This window comes from Moschus berezovskii, chromosome 13 (assembly GCF_049115385.1).
Source record: "Moschus berezovskii isolate FMDL1 chromosome 13, NW_MosBer_1.0, whole genome shotgun sequence".
NCBI classification, from domain to species: domain Eukaryota; kingdom Metazoa; phylum Chordata; class Mammalia; order Artiodactyla; family Moschidae; genus Moschus; species Moschus berezovskii.
The window spans coordinates 67,744,418-67,764,985 of NC_142472.1; the positions used below are offsets into that span (position 1 = coordinate 67,744,418).

The following is a 20,568-nucleotide window of genomic DNA, read 5'->3' on the forward strand; positions in this document are numbered from 1 at the left end:
AGCAGGTCATACAACTCAAAGCCAGAAAAACAAACAACACAATCAAAAAGTGGAGAAAAAACCTAAACAGACACTTCTCCAAAGAAGACATACAGATGGCTAACAAACACATAAAAAGATGCTCAACATTGCTCATTATTAGATAAATGCAAATTAAAACTACGATGAGATACAAGATATCACCTCGTAGTGGTTAGAATGGCCATCATCAAAAAATCTACAAACAATAAATGCTGGAGAGGGTGTGGAGAAGAGGGAATGCTCTTGTACTGTTGGTGGGAATGTAAATTGATAAAGCCACTATGGAAGACAGTATGGAGATTCCTTAAAAAACTGGGAATAAAACCACCATTTGACCCAGCAATCCCACTCCTAGGGATATACCCTGAGGAAACCAAAATTGAGAAAGACACATGTATCCCAGTGTTCATTGCAGCACTATTGACAATAGCTAGAACTTGGAAGCAACCTAGATGTCCATCATCAGATGAATGGATAAAGAAGTTGTGGTACATGAACACAATGGAATATTACTCAGCCATAAAAAGGAACACATTTGAGACAGTTCTAATGTGATGGATAAACCTAGAACCTACTATAGAGAGTGAAATAAGTCAGAAAGAGAAACATAAATATCATATTCTAATGAATATATACGGAATCTAGAAATGGTACTGAAGAATTTATTTACAGGGCAGCAGTGGAAAAACAGGCATGGAGAATAGACTTATGGACTTGGGGAGAGGGGAGGAGAGGGTGAGATGTTTGGAAAGAGTAACAGGGAAACTTACATTACCATATGTAAAACAGTTCAGTTCAGTTCAGTCACTCAGTCGTGTCCGACTCTTTGCACGCCAGGCCTCCCTGTCCATCACCAATTCCCGGAGTCCACCCAAACCCATGTCCATCGAGTTGGTGATGCCATCCAGCCATCTCATCCTCTGTCGTCCCCTTCTCCTCCTGCCCCCAATCCCTCCCAGCATCAGGGTCTTTTCCAATGAGTCAGCTCTTCGCATCAGGTGGCGAAAGTATTGGAGTTTCAGCTTTAGCATCAGTCCTTCCAATGAACACCCAGGACTGATCTCCTGTAGGATGGACTGGATGGCTTTCCTTGCAGTCCAAGGGACTCTCAAGAGTCTTCTCCAGCATCACAGTTCAAAAGCATCAATTCTTCAGAGCTCAGCTTTCTTTATAGTCCAGCTCTCACATCCATACATGATCACTGGAAAAACCATAGCCTTGACTAGACGGACCTTTGTTGGCAAAGTAATATCTCTGCTTTTCAATATACTGTCTAGGTTGGTCATAACTTTCTTTCCTGGGAGTAAGCACTTTTTAACTTCATGGCTGCAGTCACCATCTGCAATGATTTTGGAGCCCAGAAAAATAAAGTCTGACACTGTTTCCACTGTTTCCCCATTTATTTCCCATGAAGTGATGGGACCAGATGCCATGATCTTTGTTTTCTGAATGTTGAGCTTCAAGCCAACTTTTTCACTCTCCTCTTTCACTTTCATCAAGAGGCTTTTGAGTTCCTCTTCACTTTCTGCCATAAGGGTGGTGTCATCTGCATATCTGAGGTTATTGATATTTCTCCCGGCAATCTTGATTCCAGCTTGCGCTTCCTCCAGCCCAGCGTTTCTCATAATGTACTCTGCATAGAAGTTAAATAAGCAGGGTGACAATATACAGCCTTGACGTACTCCTTTTCCTGTTTGGAACCAGTCTGTTGTTCCATGTCCAATTCTAACTGTTGCTTCCTGACTTGCATACAGGTTTCTCAAGAGGCAGGTCAGGTGGTCTGGTATTCCCATCCCTTCAGAATTTTCCACATTTTGTTGTGATCCACACAGTCAAAGGCATTGGTGTAGTCAATAAAGCAAAAGTAGATGTTTCTCTGGAACTCTGTCTTTTTCGATGATCCAGCGGATGTTGGCAATTTGATCTCTGGTGCCTCTGCCTTTTCTAAATCCAACTTGAACATCTGGAAGTTCATGGTTCACGTACTGTTGAAGCCTGGCTTGGAGAATTTTGAGCATGACTTTACTAGCGTGTGAGATGAGTGCAATTGTGCGGTAGTTTGAGCATTCTTTGGCATTGCCTTTCTTTGGGATTGGAATGAAGACTGACCTTTTCCAGTCCTGTGGCCACTGCTGAGTTTTCCAAATTTGCTGGCATATTGAGTGCAGCACTTTCACAGCATCATCTTTTAGGATTTGAAATAGCTCAAGTGGAATTCCATCACATCCTCTAGCTTTGTTCGTAGTGATTCTTCCTAAGACCCACTTGACTTCACATTCCAGGATGTCTGGCTCTAGGTGAGTGGTCACACCATGGTTGTTATCTAGGTTGTGAAGATCTTTTTTGTACAGTTCTTCTGTGTGTTTTTGCCACCTCTTCTTACTGTCTTCTCTTTCTGTTAAGTCCATACCGTTTCTGTCCTTTATTGTGCCCATCTTTGCATGAAATGTTCCCCTAATAGCTCTAATTTTCTTGAAGAGATCTCTTGTCTTTCCCATTTTATTGTTTTCCTCTATTTCTTTGCATTGGTCACTGAGGAAGGCTTCCTTTTCTGTCCTTGCTGTTCTTTGGAACCCTATTTCAAATTTGTTTTTTTTCCTTTTCTCCTTTGTCTTTTGCTTCTCTTCTTTTTTCAGCTAATTTGCAAGGCTTCCTTAGACAACCATTTTGCCTTTTTGATTTCTTTTTCTTGGAGATGGTCTTGATCACTGCCTCCTGTACAATGTCCCAAACCTCCGTCCATAGTTCTTCAGACACTATCAGATCTAATCCCTTGAATCGATTTGTGACTTCCATATATTTGTAAGGGATTTCATTTAGGTCATTCCTGAATGGTCTAGTGGTTTTTGAACTCAAAGGCCAAATTTACCTGTTACTCCAGGTATCTCTTGACTTCCTAGTTTTGCATTCCAGTCCATTATAATGAAATGAACATCTGTTTTGGGTGTTAGTTCTAGAAGGTCTTATAGATCTTTATCAAACCGTTCAACTTCAGCTTCTTTAGCATTACTAGTTGGGGCATAGACCTGGATTACTGTGATATTGGGCTTCCCTTATAGCTCAGTTGGTTTATCATCTGCCTGCAATGCAGGAGTCCCAGTTTGATTCCTGGATTGGGAAGATCCCCTGGAGAAGGAAATGGCAGCCCACTCCAGTATTCTTGCCTGGAGAATCCCATGGACAGTGGATCCTGGTAGGATCTCAAGAGTTGGACACAACTTAGCGACTAAACTACTACCATCACCACCACTGTGATATTTGCCTTGGAAATGAACAGAGATCATTTTGTTGTTTTTGAGATTGCATCCGAGTGCTACATTTTGGACTCTTGTTGACTATGAGGGCTATTCCATTTCCTCTAAGAGATTTTTGCCAACAATGATAGATATAGTGGTCATTGGAATTAAATTCACCCACTCCAGTCCATTTTAGTTCACTGATTCCTAAAATGTCGATGTTCACTCTTGCCATCTCCTGTTTGACCACTTCTAATTTACCACTTCATGGGAAATAGATGGGGAAACAGTGGAAACAGTGTCAGACTTTATTTTTTTGGGCTCCAAAATCACTGCAGATGCTGTTGGCAGCCAGGAAATTAAAAGACGCTTACTCCTTGGAAGGAAAGTTATGACCAACCTAGATAGCATGTTAAAAAGCAGAGACATTACTTTGCCAGACAAGGTCCGTCTAGTCAAGGCTATGGTTTTTCCCGTGGTCATGTATGGATGTGAGAGTTGGACTATAAAGAAAGCTGATTGCCGAAGAATTGATGCTTTTGAACTATGGTGCTGGAGAAGACTCTTGAGAGTCCCTAGGACTGCAAGGAGATCCAACCAGTCCATTCTAAAGGAGATCAACCCTGGGTGTTCATTGGAAGGACTGATGCTAAAGCTGAAACTGCAATACTTTGGCCACCTCATGCGACGAGTTGACTCACTGGAAAAGACTCTGATGCTGGGAAAGGTTGGGGGTGGGAGGAGAAGGGGACGACAGAGAATGAGATGGCTGGATGGCATCACCGACTCTGTGGACATGAGTTTGAGTGAACTCCGGGAGTTGGTGATGGACAGGGAGGCCTGGCGTGCTGTGATTCATGGGGTCGCGGAGAGTCGGACACGACTGAGCAACTGAACTGAATTTACCTTGATTTATGGACCTAACATTCCAGGTTCCTATGCAGTATTGCTCTTTACAGCGTCAGACTTTCCTTCCATCACCAGTCACTTCCACAACTGGGAGTTATTTTTGCTTTGTCTCTGTCTCTTCATTCTTTCTGGAGTTACTTCTCCATTGATCTCCAGTAGCATATTGGGCACCTACAGACCTGGGGAGTTCATCTTTCAGTGTCTTATCTTTTTGCCTTTGCATATTGCTTATGGGCTTCTCAAGGCAAGACTACTGAAGTGATTTGCCATTCCCTTCTCCGGTGGACCACATCCGTCCATCTTGTATGGCCCTACACAGTGTGGCTCATAGTTTCATTGAGTTAGACAAGGCTGTGGTCCTTGTGATCAGATTGATTAATTTTCTGTGATTGTGGTTTTCATTCTTTCTGCCCTTTGCTGGATAAGGATGAGAGGCTTATGAAAGCTTCCTGATAGGAGAGACTAACTGAGGGGGAAACTGGGTCTTATTCAGATGGGCAGGGCCGTGCTCAGTAAATCTTTAATCTGTTTTTTTGTTGATGGGTGGGGCTGTGTTCCCTCCCTGTTTTTTGACTTGAGGCCAAACTATGGTGGAAGTAATGGAGATAATGGTGCTTCCAAAGGTCCCCTGCACTCAGTGCCCTTGACCCTGCAACAGGGCGCCACTGACTCACGTCTCTGCTGGAGACTCCTGGACTCTCTCGGGCAACTCTGAGTCAGTTTCTAGCTGAAAAATGGCAGGACTGAGTTTTTAACAATTATGCTATAATCCCTCTTAATGTAAATGTTTAAGCCTTTTCATATACTAAGTGGTAGTTCCATGTGGTTCAACCAGTTGTCAGAAAACAGAAGATCTAAGAAGTATTAAATACATATATGAGGGAACAGATTTATAATGGATTTCTAAAAGAACTTTAAAATGGATCTAATCTGTGTGTATATGTTTGGAGATAAAGTAGATGTTGAAACTAGGCCAGTTTTCATATCCTCTGAGCTCCCCTCCCATTTGATCAAAGAAAATGATAGCTTTTATAGATGCTGAACTTACTGTAACAATCTCTAAGAGGGTAAAGATATCTAAGTGACAAGCAAAAGGACAGTTGAAGTTGCTGGTTTTGGTGATTAATTACATCACCAGCAATCTGCCCATGGATTGATCATCTTAACTTCAGTTCAGTTGCTCAGTTGTGTCCGACTCTTTGCGACCCCATGAATCACAGCATGCCAGGCCTCCCTGTCCATCACCAACTCCCGGAGTTCACTCAAACCCACCTCCATCGAGTCGGTGATGCCATCCAGCCATCTCATTCTCTGTCATCCCCTTCTCCTGCCCCCAGTCCCTCCCAGCATCAGAGTCTTTTCCAGTGAGTCACCTCTTCGCATGAGGTGGCCAAAGTATTGGAGCTTTAGCATTAGTCCTTCCAATGAACACCCAGGACTGATCTCCCTTAGAATGGACTGGTTGGATCTCCTTGCAGTCCAAGGGACTCTCAAGAGTCTTCTCCAACACCACAGTTCAAAAGCATCAATTCTTCGGCAGTCAGCTTTCTTCACAGTCCAACTCTCACATCCATACATGACCACGGGAAAAACCATAGCCTTGACTAGATGGACCTTGGTTGGCAAAATAATGTCTCTGCTTTTTAATATGCTATCTAGGTTGGTCATGACTTTCCTTCCAAGGAGTAAGCGTCTTTTAATTTCCTGGCTGCAATCAGCATCCACAGTGATTTTGGAGCCCCCCAAAATAAAGTCTGACACTGTTTCCACTGTTTCCCCATCTATTTCCCATGAAGTGATGGGACCAGATGCCATGATCTTCGTTTTCTGAATGTTGAGCTTCAAGCCAACTTTTTCACTCTCCTCTTTCACTTTCATCAGGGTAGTGTTATCTGCATATCTGAGGTTATTGATATTTTCCCAGCAATCTTGATTCCAGCTTGTGCTTCTTCCACCCCAGTGTTCCTCATGATGTACTCTGCATAGAAGTTAAATAAGCAGGGTGACAATATACAGCCTCGATGTACTCCTTTTCCTGTTTGGAACCAGTCTGTTGTTCCATGTCCAATTCTAACAGTTGCTTCCTGACTTGCATATAGGTTTCTCGAGAGGCAGGTCAGGTGGTCTGGTATTCCCCTCCCTTCAGAATTTTCCACAGTTTGTTGTGATCCACACAGTCAAAGGCTTTGGCATAGTCAATGAAGCAGAAATAGATGTTTTTCTGGAACTCCCTTGCTTTTTCCATGATCCAGCGGATGTTGGTAATTTAGAGTAAAGTATAAGTTTCATGCCCTAGGATGCCCAAAATATACTTTGTTAGGATGATTTGAATTCAACTATGAAGGTTGTTACTTAATTCATGATAAAAGAAGCAACTTACTCAGAGGCTGTTGTTGTTCAGTCACTAAGTTGTGTCCAACTCTTTGTGACCCCATGGACTGCAGTACACCAGACTTCTATATCCCTTAGTTGTTATAACTGAGAAGCTATAACAACACTAAACTTGTGTATGCCCAGATACTAATATATGTAAGCCAGAATTGACACAAGTACAAGGAGACGTTTGTCCATTGTCGGAGAACTTTTAAATACACCAGTTAATAAGAGATAGGTAAATAACTTAATTTGCAGGTACTTCCATGGTGGCTCAGACATAAAGCATCTGTCTTCAGTGCGGGAGACCTGGGTTTGATCCCTGGGTTGGAAAGATCCCCTGGAGAAGGAAATGGCAATCCACTCCAGTACTATTGCCTGGAAAATCCCATGGACAGAGGAGCCTGGTAGGCTATAGTCCATGGGGTCGTAAATAGTCAGACACGACTGAGCAACTTCACTTCAATATACATATATAAAGCCACATGCATATTTGAATATTGCTTTTGTGAATAGTATGTTGCCTTAGTTGCTGTACTGTGCAGTGAGGTACCATGGAACTCTAGTGAATCAGAGGAATACCTTTGGATATTCTAAATTTTTATGAGAAACACAGTGACACTTAACATTTCACATACCACAGAATCATTCATTACCACAGAACTGAAATAGTTCATAATTTGACCATTAGATTGCACTGTGTTTTTTTCAATTACATATTTTGTCTAGTGAAATAAAGGTATTTTCTTTAAACTTCTGTGTGCCTTGGCACATTCCCCCCTCCCAAATAACTATTAACTTATTTGGACCTAACTATTTGATAAAGAAAACTGTTCGGTATTGCCTTTGGCTTATACTATGTACTGAAAAAGTTTGGAGAACTGTGTTATAAAGAAAATGTCAGCTAATTTCAGTGTTGTACAGACTTTGTTCTGTAATTACAAAACAATTAAATGAGAAACCAGTGAATGAGAAAGTTACCAAAACCTCATAATTGTTGGGGAAAAGTAAGTACTTCTCAATACCTTGAGCATCAAGAAGTCCTAATGAAAGTTAACTAACACACCACTATATGACCAATAGGAAGATGTTACATGTCAGAACCTATGGAATTGAAGAGTTACCTTTATAGGAGAAATTTATAGCAGGTAGAGGGAAATGAAAGGAATTTAAAAGGTATGTTAATTCATATGTAGCATTATTTTTAAAAAATATTAGTACATTACTTCCCTGCATAGTATAGATCCCCTGGAGAAGGGAATGGCTACCTACTCCTGTATTCTTGCCTGGAGAATTCTATGGATAGAGGAGACTGGCGGGCTACAGTCCATGAGGTCGCAAAGAATCGGACACGACTGAGCAACTAACACTTTCACTTTCACATCACTTAGTTTTTACTGCATGAGAAGACTCTTGAGAGTCCATTGGCTAGCAAGGAGATCAAGCCAGTCAATCCTAAAGGAAATCAACCCTGAATATTCATTGGAAAGATTAATGCTGAAGCTCCAGTACTTTGGCCACGTGATGTGAAGAGCCAACTCATTGGAAAAGACCCTGATGCTGGGAAAGATTGAGGGCAGGAGAAGAAGGGGGCGACAGAGGATGAGATTGTTGGATGGCATCACCAATTCAGTGGACATTAGTGTGACCAAACACTGGGACATAGTGAAGGACAGGGAAGCCTGGCATGCTTCTATCCATGGGGTTTCAGAGTTGGACACGACTTAGTGACCGAACAACAACAAACCACTCCGAAGCCTAGTGGCTTATTAACAAAATAGCCATTCTGTTCCACTGACAATTCTGTGGGTTGGCAGAGTGGTTCTTCTGGTTGGGGCCAGTTCACCTGATCTCTGCTTGAGCTCCTTCACTCATCTCTGGTCAGCTGGTGGGTTAGCTAGTGACTGGATGATATAAGATGGCCTCATAGAAGTTTCTTACTATTGACTGAGACCTTAGTTGCCTTCCACATAGCCTCATCCTGTAGCAGGCAAGCTCACAGTTGTTTACCTGGTGGCTCTAGAATTATATAAGCGGCAAGAGAGGACATGCTTGGATGTGGAGGAGCTTTTCAGGTTCATTTACTAAACTCAAGTCCATTGCCCAAGCAAGTTACATGGCCAGACCTGGGATAAATACAGGACCAGATTATCCAGAGGCATGGATATGGGAAGGGCAATGATAACCATTTTCTAAAACAACCACAATTTGAATATGATCAATTTTATGCCAATAAATTTGAAAACTTAGGTGAAACAAACAGTTTCCCAGTGGAAAAATTTAAAGTAATTTACCCAGCTTATTCAAGAAGAAATTTAAAAACCTGAATAGATTTTAAAACCATTAATTAGATCAGTAACTAAAAATTTAACGTCTCTTATCGCCCTGAAAAGAAAAGGTACTCACAGATAGAACTCCAGCAAACATTCAAGGGACTGACGATTTCAGCCTTACTTGGTGATTTCAGAGAAAGTAGAGGGAACATTTCTCAACTCATTTTATAAGGTTAGCAAAGCATAACACCAAGAACCAGGCAAAGACAGCATGAGAAAAGATATATATAAGCCAGTTTCACTTATGAACAAAGGTGGGAAAAAATCCCACATAAAGTGTTATTGAATTGAATCCAGTAATGAATATACATACATATTTTAATTCCAAGACAGGTTTATCCCAGGTTATAAGTTGAACATTAAAAAGTTCTGCGTTTAACATTAAAAACTCACAATTTACAACATTTATAGATGAAAGGAGAAAATTATGTGGCCATTTCAATAGATTTTTTTAAAAGCACAGTTTAATAAAATTGAGCACCTCTGTGTGTCTGAGAAAGAAAAAGAGAATTTAGCAAATTAGAAAGGAGGTTCCTTACAGCAGACATAATATATAATGGTAAAATGCTATCCCTGGATTGGGCATCTGTGTACAGAGGAGGATTTAGTTGTGCTTATGCTTTTGTATTACTTTTGTGCCTGAAATACCTGGGAGAGTAGGAGGAATAGGGGGAGTAAGATCCCCGAAAGACCTTTGGAAGCTTAATTATTCAGACTGGTAAAGTTAGAGGAAACAGGATGAAAATAGAATCAGGGTTAGAATAATTTTTGTTTTGTTTATCTGTCAAATCAATCAACTTTTTAAAAACTTTTTAAATGGCTTAGATTCCAAGAAGTGTTTAAAATTACCATATAATAGATGTTGTGAGCCACACAGTCAAAGGCTTTCTTGTAGTCAGTGAAGCAAAAGTAGATGTTTTTCTGGAATTCCCTTGCATTCTCTATGATCCATCGAATATTGGCAATTTGATGTCAATTTTTTGGGCTCTAAAATCATTGCAGATGGTGACTACAGCCATGAAATTAGAAGACACTTGGATTTTGGAAAGAAAACAATGACAAACCTAGACACTATATTAAAAAACAGAGACATTGCTTTTCCAACAAAGGTCCATATCGTCCATAGTCAAAGCTATGGGTTTCCCAGTAGTCATGTACAGATGTGAGAGTTGAACCATAAAAAAAACTTGAGTGCCAATGAATTGATGGTTTAGAATTGTAGTGCTGGAGAAGACTCTTGGAGTACCTTGGACAGCAGGGAGATCAAACCAGTCAGTCCTAAATATCTGATGAATATTCATTGGAAGGACTGATGCTTGAAGCTGAAGCTCCAATACTTTGGCCACATGTTGCCGAGAGCCGACTCATTGGTAAAGATCCTAATGCTGGGGAAGATTGAAAGCAAAAAGAGAAGAGGGCAGCAAAGGATGAGATGGTTAGATGGCATCACTCACTCCATGGACATGAACTTAAACTCCAGAAGATGGTAGAAGACAGGGAAGTCTGGTGTGCTGCAGTCCATGGGGTTCTCAAGAATCAGGCACAACTTAGCGACTGAATAACAAACAATAATGGATTTTAGGGTTAACTATATTGTAAGTCACAAAGTGAAAAAGCATACTTTTTTTTTAATTTGGAAAAAATTTCATACTTGCAGTTTGAAATTCAGAGTTTCAAGAATAGTACCAAAAAAGTATAGCACTCAGCACTCAACTTCCTTGATTCTTGACATTTTCCCATATTTGCCTTATTCTCATTTTCTCTCTGATAAATAAATATATATATTTATATAACCCCCCTCAACCAGTTAAGTTGTGGCATGGTGCCCCGTACACCCTTAGTACATTATTTTCATACACCTTCCAGTGTAACCACAGTTCTTTTTTCAAGTTCACACAAATCTCTATCTAACCCATAGACCGTCACTCATACTTTGCTAGCTTTTCCAATAATATTCTTTTATAAATCCAAGATCCAGTCTAGGATTAGACATTGCAAGTTGTTGTATCGTTTTTAAGTCTCCTTTGACCCAGTCGTTCTTCATGCTGTATCTTTCTTGACTGTGTGTTTGAATATATAGGCTAATTTTTAATAGAATGGCCGATTTAGGTTTGTCTGTCTGACTTTTCTCAGGTGGTCGTTGTTATTACTACTGTTACTTTGCTCAGGAGTGCCACCAAGATGATACTGTTTTCTCAGTACATTGATGAGAAGGCATACCGTGTTGATTTTCATTTACTCTGTTCTTTTTAAACTGTATTTGAAATTTAAAAAAAAATTTTTTTGTTGGCCTGCAAGGAGATCAAACCTGTCAATCCTAAAGGAAATCAGTCCTGAATATTCATTGGCGGACTGATGCTGAAACTGAAGCTCCAATGCTTTGGCTACCTGATGCGAAGAACTGGCTCACTGGAAAAGACCCTGATGGCTGGGAAAGATTGAAGGCAGGAGGAGAAGCAACTGATAGCTGATTCACTTTGCTGTATACCTGAAACTAACACAACATTGTAAATCAATTATCAGTTCAGTTCAGTCGCTCAGTCATGTCAGACTCTGCGACGCCATTGACTGCAGCACGCCTGGCTTCCCTGTGCTTGGTCAAACTCATGTCCATTGAGTCGGTCATACCATCCAACCATCTCATCCACTGTTGTCCCCTTCTCCTTCTGCCCTCAGTCTTTCCCAGCATCAGGGTCTTTTCCAGTGAGCCAGTTCATCACATCAGGTGGCCAAAGTATTGGAGCTTCAGATTCAGCATCAGTCCTTCCAATGAATATTCAGGACTGGTTTCCTTTAGGATGGAGTGCTTGGATCTCCTTGCACTCCGAGGAACTCTCAAGAGTCTTCCCCAACACCACAGTTCAAAAGCATCAATTCTTTGGTGCTTAGCTTTCTTTATAGTCCAACTCTCATATCCATACATGACCACTGGAAAAACTGTAGCTTTGACTAGACGAACCTTTGTTGACAAAGTAATATCTCTGCTTTTTAATATGCTGTCTAGGTTGGTCATAGCTTTTCTTCCAAGGAGCAAGTGTCTCTTGATTTCATGGCTGCAGTCACCATCTGCAGTGATTTTGGAGCCCCCAGAAATAAAGTCTGTCATTGTTTCCATTGTTTCCCCATCTATTTGCCATGAAGTGATGGGACCAGATGCCATGATCTCAGTTTTCTGAGTGTTGAGTTTTAAGCCAACTTTTTCACTCTCCTCTTTCACTTTCATCAAGAGGCTTTTTAGTTCCTCTTCATTTTCTGCCGTAAGGGTCGTATCATCTGCATATCTGAGGTGGTTGATATTTCTCCTGGCAATCTTGATTCCAGCTTGTGCTCCATCCAGCCCAGCATTTCGCATAATATACTCTGCATATGAGTTAAATAAGCTTGGTAACAATATACAGCCTTGACACACTCCTTTCCCAATTTGGAACCAGTTTGTTCTTCCATGTCCAGTTCTAACTGTTGGTTCTTGACCTGCGTACGGATTTCTCAGAAGGCACGTCAGGTGGTCTGGTATTTCCATCTCTTTCAATTTTCCACAGTTTGTTGTGATCTGCATAGTCAAAGACTTTGGCATAGTTAATAAAGCAGAAGCAGATGTTTTTCTGGAACTCTCTTTTTCGATGATCCATTGGATGTTGGCAATTTGACCTCTGGTTCCTCTGCCTTTTCTAAATCCAACTTGAACATCTGGAAGTTCACAGTTCATGTACTTTTGAAGCCTGGCTTGGGGAATTTTGAGCATTACTTTACTAGTGTGTGAGATGAGTGTAATTGTGCAGTAGTTTGATCATTCTTTGGCATTGCCTTTCTTTGGGATTGGAATGAAAACTGATCTTTTCCAGTCCTGTGGCCACTCCTGAGTTTTCCAAATTTGCTGGCATATTGAGTGCAGCACTTTCATAGCATCATCTTTTAGGATTTGAAATAGCTCAAGTGGAATTCCATCACCTCCACTAGCTTTGTTCATAGTGATACTTCCTAAGGACCACTTGACTGCATTCCAGGATGTCTGGCTCTAGGTGAGTGATCACACCATTGTGGTTATCTGGGTCATGAAGATCTTTTTTGTATCATTCTTCTGTGTATTCTTGCCACCTCTTCTTACTGTCTTCACCTTCTGTTAAGTCCATACCGTTTCTGTCCTTCATTGTGCCCATCTTTGCATGAAATGTTCCCTTGGTATCACTAATTTCCTTGAAGAGATATATTTGCTGCTTAAGATTTTATTTTTCCCCATATAGGCCATTACAGAATTTTTAGTATAATTCCCTGAATTATACGTATTTTTTCCTTTACTCAATTATAACCTTTGCCATTTGATCAGGAAACTTAGCTGCCCAGTTTTTTCTCTGTAAATTAGTAAGTATTCTGTGGGGAGCCACTTGAGACTATAAAATATCAGTGCATGATTTTCATATTTGTGAGATGCATTAATTTGAAAATAAGGTAGAATTAATTATTTGAGTAGATACTAAACTGTGCTGTGATATAATTTGAAATTGGTAATCTCTTAAGCGTTAGCGTACATGTAAGCATCTAGTTTAAACATGCTTACTTGTACATAGCATGAAAGTAAATACCATGCATATAACCCAGTAAGCCTCGTCTGTCTGTAGTTTTTCTAATTGATCTGAATTTTAACATCAGTATTAATACATCATCAGTACCTTTCTGTTGTAATCAAACACTTATGTAAATATTGAAGACCAGAAGGTAAAGCCTTGAAAGTTTTAAACTGAAAAGAATCTTAGATATCATACAGTCTTTTATCTATTTTTACTTAATTCTGTAGACAAACTAAAAAAAGAAAAGTTGTCATTTACCCAGTTATATATTATGTAGAATGGCACACGTTGCCATTACAAAGAGTTCAAATCCCATAAAATGTAGAAATAAGAGTTTAAAACTGAGGTAATAGCAAGTAGATGACATTTTTGCTAGTGAATTCCCATTCCTGCACTCCCAATAAGTGGGATACATACAAATCTTAACATTTGAACAGTAAACCCTCATTAAGCTGGCTTCTTAATAAATGCATTGCTTCAGGCAACCATTAGCAGTAAGTTTATGAAAGCTAGTATACTAGTTGAAATATATTTGCTAGTCCTTTATAATAAGAGAAGGAAATGGCAACCCACCTCAGTATTCTTGCTTGGAGAATCCCAGGGACACAGGAGCCTGGTGGGCTGCTGTCTATGGGGTCGCACAGAGTCGGACACGACTGGTGTGACTTAGCAGCAGCAGTATAATAATTTAAAATTTGAATCTTCATTACAAATTAGGAAGCACAGTATTGGTGTAAACAGTTGCTGCCTAATAAATTGTCTGTGTGTAAGAGTACTGGCCTTTAAACCAGTTAATTTTATTACCAAATCCAGAATGTGTCCTGTCATTGATTTGCAATATACATATTTAATTCATATTATCCTTATAAAGAGATTTAGTATTTATTTCACAGTTGGCTGATAAAGTTGAAATAATTTTAATGACATTTTCATTAGCAGCAGCCTTTACAACTGAGCTATTTTATTGGTTGTCTTTCAGAACAAAAGAGATGAACACTTACTGAAAAAAAGAAATGTTCCCCAAGAGGAAAGTTTAGAAGATTCAGATGTTGATGCTGATTTTAAAGCAGTAAGTTAACCTTGCTTATACGATGTTGTAAAAGTAATTTTTGTAATAACCAGAGAACTCTCAATCTTAAGACTAATTTTACAATGATGATTAGGGTATATTAACTCTTTAGTAAATACATTAATTAATGTAATTTTGCTATTAAACTCTTTGCTGAACTATCTTTTTTTCTTTTTAAGCAAAATGTAACACTAGAAGCTATATTGCAGGTATGTTATTAATTTAATATTCTCTTTTAGAAGTATTTTGAAATTGATTTTTTTTTTTTTTTAATTTCTGAAATTTACGTTTGGTGTTGCAGAATGCCACAAGTGATAATCCAGTGGTCCAGTTGAGTGCTGTCCAGGCTGCAAGGTAAGGACGAATTTGTCCAGAGAGAGAATTATGTCACACCTGGTCTAGAAGTAGTACATTGTTATTTCAATTCATAGTTTGAAACTTAAAGCAGTTAATTTCTCATACTTCTTTTTCTAGAAAGCTTTTATCCAGTGACAGAAATCCACCAATTGATGACCTAATAAAATCTGGGATTTTACCAATTCTAGTGAAATGTCTAGAAAGGGATGATAAGTAAGTATGGATTTGACTCACTGTTCACTTTTTTCAGCCAACTGAAAATTTGGGATTATTGTTTAACTAATAGGTTCCATTTGGTTTTGTCTTTATCACATTTTTCATTTGTCATGTATTTTAATGTAGTTTTCTTAATACTGTGATCATACTCTGCAGACCTAAGTGCTTTTCTTTTTAGTTTATGAAGTATGTGTGTGTGTTTTCTAGGAAAATTTTAACGTCTGTTTATTGTCTGTTCTAAATTATCTCAAACATTTATAGTCTTTATTTGTTAGTTGGCTTTTTCTTCAGTAATGTTTTAAAACAACCCAAATAGTGTTTGAGTCATTCTTTGCTTATGAGTCTATATATAGATTAACCTCATGACTTGAGTCAACATGAATGGTTTCCAGAACTGAGTAGCTCTTTCTTACCCTGGGAATATTCCAGCTGATCCACTGATACTCTGTGAAGTCTTTAACAGAACTCCAGCCATGATTAGTTGTCTATCATCATGGATTTTATTTGTGGTAAATTAAAAATAAGAGGGCAGATTATAATTTCCCAAAATAGAAAAACACCACTTGGTATCTTCTGAGGTACTGGCCCCATTTCTGCTAGCGTTTAGAGAGATCTTGGTGTGCTGGATCTTAAACCTCATCAGTTTGAGTTAACTGGGTAGAATGTAAGTCTGAACCCCAAATACATTTAAACAAAGGCTCGTTTTTCTTTTAAGGAGCATTTAGACTAAAACTTGGGGGTAATTTGCTAAATATTGTCTATGAGATTTTCAGGTGACTAGATTAAAATAGTAGCATTATAAATGTTTCCACTAAGGGTTTTTATTATTTTAAAATACTTCATTCTTTTTCCGTTATGTGCCACAACCATCTCTCCAAAAGCCCTTAACACTTTTTTAAATACTATCTTATATATTTTCTATAAGATTTATTTAAGCAAAAATAAGTTTTATTTCAATTATTATTATTTTTTTTTTGATTCTGTTTGCCTCTACCTTTAGGGCCCTCTTTTTTTTTTTTTGGCTCTTGGGCTGCTTTTCTTTTTTCTTCTCTTCTTTTCCATTTATTTATTTATTTTGCATTTTTGTTTTTGTGATGGGCTCATTTGTATGGGTGTGTCTGTGAAATGTAGCTTGTATATGTAACAGAAGAGTATGCTGAAATATATAGAGACATGTATAACTACCACTGAAGGTAAAAATAGAAAATTGTCAATGGTTTCAGTCTGACTTAATGGATTTGTTATGGGAAATTGTGTCATGATATAAAAGACCAGAAACTGGAGCCGAATAGACCTTGGTTTAAATCTAGGGTTTGCTGCTGACCTAAACCCAAATAGCATTTGATTCTTAGGTACCTCATCTATAAAATTTAGGTGGTTGCGAGGAATGAAAATAATATATACAAAATACCACATAATACCAAGCATATAATGTTTCTTTATTGTTTACTTATTGTGCTCATTTTATTACTTATTTTCTCTATCTTATCTCTCTCTTTTTAAGTGATATCTTAGAAGACTTTCCCTAGCTTTGTAATTGTATTTTTTACATCTTTCTGTTTTCTCATTTCAGGCCCTCGTTGTCAGTATTTTGCCAAACCATCTACCCTAGTTTAATAACTCTTTCTCCTTCCAGTCTGAGACAGCATAAACCATCTCATCATCTTTGATCGTATCATTCCTTTATTTCCCCTCAACTTTGATGCCCTCTTATTTCTTGCCTTTTGCCAAGGTTCATCGCATATTGATAGTTCTTGCCTGCTACTTCATTGTCTGGTCTGTTCCATCTTTTTAACCTTACTGCTTGCTATTATCACTGACATTTTTTTCTTCTTAAAACCTTTTCCTTCTCTGATCTCTCTAATCTTTTGGTATTAACAACCTCACTCTCTTTCTTTGATATTTATAAAATTTCTTCTAAGTTCCTAACCTTTGGCTTCCCTTGGTTTTTGCTCATTCCCACCTCCTCCCACCTTGGCATTCTGTTTGAAAAGAATTGATGTTTTTCAGCTATCTACCCTGACTTAACATAGATAATTTCTTCTTAACAGATTTTTCCTCCATCAGCCTTTGACCATTTTTATCTCTTCTTCATGAACTTCAACATTGTTTTCTTTACTTCACTTTTGTCTGTAGAATAAATTCTAAGTCCTGAAGCCTGAGATTTGAGTCCTACTACACACCCACACCCACATACACCCACACCCATACCCATACCCACACACACCCCAGTCTGTAGAATAAATTCTAAGTCCTGAAGGCTGAGATTTGAGTCCCGCTACACACACACACGTTGTAACTTACACACACCGTTGTAACTTACCCTTGCAGTTTTACCCCGTGTTACAGTGTTGCATATCTTCTTGGCTTCAGCTCTCTTGATCTCTATGTTGTCACCTGCACACATCACGATTATCCCAGCCATGGTGGTTTTATTTGTATTTCCAGCTGTCAAGTGCCTTTCTTTCTTTATCGCTCTTGGAAAACCTAGTTCAGTTTTCACTTTCTTTGTGAAGTGTTCCATCACCATTCCAAATTACAATGATCTTATCCTTTCAGCAAATTATGTAGCCTTGTAATATCGCTGGTATGTGAAGCAGGTGATGTAGTGGAGTCAGAGCTTTAAGACCTGTCTAGAGGTTGTGGCAGTGATTCAAATGAGATGATGAGTGCTTTGGCTACCACAGTGATATTTTAGATGGCACTATAAATATAAGAAATGTTTAAGAGGTAAAATTGATATGACCTATTGGTTAGATATCTGTGGGAGAGAAAGAGGTCAAGGAAAATAATGACTGGCTAAATGTTGCAACTACCAATGAACCTAAAGAAGTGAGTTTATATTGACTGACTGAGAGCAAATGAGACATTCAAGTGGAGATATTCAACAGGCAGTTGGACGTAATTAGGTGAAATTGAAGGACAAGGTAAAGGATAACCATGTAATCTGTGGGTCTTAAATGGTAGTTATGTGTCTGAAGTTTTTTTTGTTTGTTTTTTACAGTCCTTCATTACAGTTTGAAGCTGCATGGGCATTAACTAATATAGCATCAGGAACCTCTGCACAGACTCAAGCTGTTGTACAGTCTAGTAAGTAAATTAACTTATTTACTTACTGCACCTTCTGTCATTTGTATGAAATGTGCTGAACAGGAAAATCTGTAGAGACAGAACAGAGCAAATGGTTGCCTAGGGCTGGGGGAGAAGGTAGTAGGACTTTCTGGCTATGGGATTTCTTTTGGGAGCAGTAGAAATGTTGTCAGATTGTGGTGATGACTACACAACTCTGTATAAACTCTAAGAACCTTTGAATTGTACACTTAAACAGATAAAGTATATCTCAGTAAAGCTGTTAAAAGTTTGAGTCAATTTTAATTTAAGCATTCAATAATACAGGTAGTGCAGAGATACATCTAAAAATCCTAGAGGTAGTATACAGCTGACTGAAATTTTAAGAAAAAGTGATCTGCTTTATACTTAGTTCTCATCTGAAATGAATGTGATACCAGTCTTTTGGAATTTGAGTTAGTTCATAAGTTATGTGTAGAGTAAGAAGTATAATGATGAATTATCTTGAAATATAAGGTAGGCTTGATATGGGTATAATCAGTTCTTTAATTAATCCCATATCAACAATTGGAATCATATTGACTCAAGTATTCTAAGGTAGAAACCTTTTTTCAATGAATTACAAGAAAAACTTCATGCTGTTGTTTTCATTTAATTAATACAATCGCAGTTCTAGATACTGTTAATAAGTCTGTTGCTTGAGACTAGGGAAACACTAAAATGTAGCATATTTAGGGCAAAGGTATTTGCTCCATTTATTCATTCACTGAACTACAATTGAGCAACTCCAGTGTACCAAACTATTCTGTATATATTTTATCAACTTATTTAGGCTGAAACCTGTGAACTCTTCAACATTTTGCAGTGTAAATATTAGTTTTTCTTTATTATAGATGCCGTACCTCTTTTTCTAAGACTTCTCCATTCACCACATCAGAATGTTTGTGAACAAGCAGTATGGGCTTTGGGAAACATTATAGGTAAGTTGAAATTAGGTTTGAAAACACTCCAACTAAGTATCTTAATGAACTTTTTTCCTACATTGGCCATTACATACTATGTTTCCTCTAATTTTAATGTGGGTTGACTATCTTCTTGCTTCATAAATATTAACTTAAGATTGTACCTCTTTAGATGGGTATGCAATTTGTTATCCAGGACTGGTAGGTTAAATTTGTGTTCCCCAAATCAAAATCTGGAACACTTGATGCCCTTGACTGATGGTGAGGAAACATAGAACATCAGTGTCCCAACATGAGCCATTGCATACATTTCAGACTTTCTCATCCTGAATGTAATTTTTTTTTAAATACAATTTTCATTTCTGTAGGTGATGGTCCTCAATGTAGAGATTATGTCATATCACTGGGAGTTGTCAAACCTCTTCTGTCCTTCATCAATCCCTCCATTCCCATCACCTTCCTTCGGAACGTCACATGGGTCATTGTCAATCTCTGCAGGAATAAGGACCCCCCACCGCCTATGGAGACAGTTCAGGAGGTAAATGAAGAATTGCAAAGGCCAGATGGTATATTTTCCCTATGTTTATGCTTTAGGTTTGATGTACCGGGAATGAAATAACACACATACTGATTTCATTGCAGGTATGAGATATTTAAGTAATGTATTATAACTTAATTTTTGACTTCTGTGAAACAAAAGTTGAGACTTGTGGCACCTGACCAAATACAGTCTACCTAATTCAAGAAACCATAAACAGAAAAATACAAAAGAAGAAAACAAAATCTCAGTTTTATTACTACATTGAGTTGTTGCTTTAGCACTAAAAAATAAGGGATTGCTGCAGATAAAACTGGAGAAGGCAATGGCACCCCACTCCAGTACTCTTGCCTGGAGAATCCCAGGAATGGGGGAGCCTGGTGGGCTGCTGTCTATGGGGTCGCACAGAGTCGGACACAACTGAAGCGACTTAGCAGCAGCAGATAAAACTAGTGTACTTATATGCAAATGTTCTAGAGTTAAATTGCTGTGTTAAATCTGCTAATTAAAGCAAAGTAAAATCTTTGCTCTTTACGTCTGATTTGTAAGTGGATCTGAGTATTTTAAGTTTTATAAAATCCTGTGTAACCCTTAATCACTTGACTGTATAGAGAAATGTTGACTGTGAGTCTGTAATCTTTATAATTGGCATCATTCACCATCTTCTGCTACCTCTTGCCCGTATGGAAAGGGTACTTAGTGATTCCCCCTACTCCCTCACAGATTTAAAGAAACTATTTGAAATGTCTTTATTCAACAGACTATACTGGTCATACTTTTCTTGACTAAATCTGAGGTCAAATACTTTAATTTGACTCAAGTAGTTCATTAAATAAAATCTTAGTTTTAAGCAGGTAAGTGGGACAGTGAGATCAGTTTTAAGAATGGCTTTTTAAAAATAACTATATACTCACATCTCC

General features: G+C 38.5%; 1 protein-coding gene across 1 annotated transcript in view; it reads left to right on the plus strand.

Moving 5' to 3' along the window:
• Window positions 1–20,568, plus strand: part of KPNA3 (karyopherin subunit alpha 3) — a 95,141-nt gene that overhangs the window by 51,834 nt on the left and 22,739 nt on the right. Inside the window, exons 3-9 of the mRNA XM_055426143.2 lie at window positions 14,417–14,506; window positions 14,686–14,715; window positions 14,808–14,860; window positions 14,981–15,076; window positions 18,084–18,169; window positions 19,042–19,128; window positions 19,479–19,648. Of these exons, the coding sequence (XP_055282118.1) occupies window positions 14,417–14,506; window positions 14,686–14,715; window positions 14,808–14,860; window positions 14,981–15,076; window positions 18,084–18,169; window positions 19,042–19,128; window positions 19,479–19,648 (612 nt within the window). The remainder of the gene's footprint in view (window positions 1–14,416; window positions 14,507–14,685; window positions 14,716–14,807; window positions 14,861–14,980; window positions 15,077–18,083; window positions 18,170–19,041; window positions 19,129–19,478; window positions 19,649–20,568) is intronic.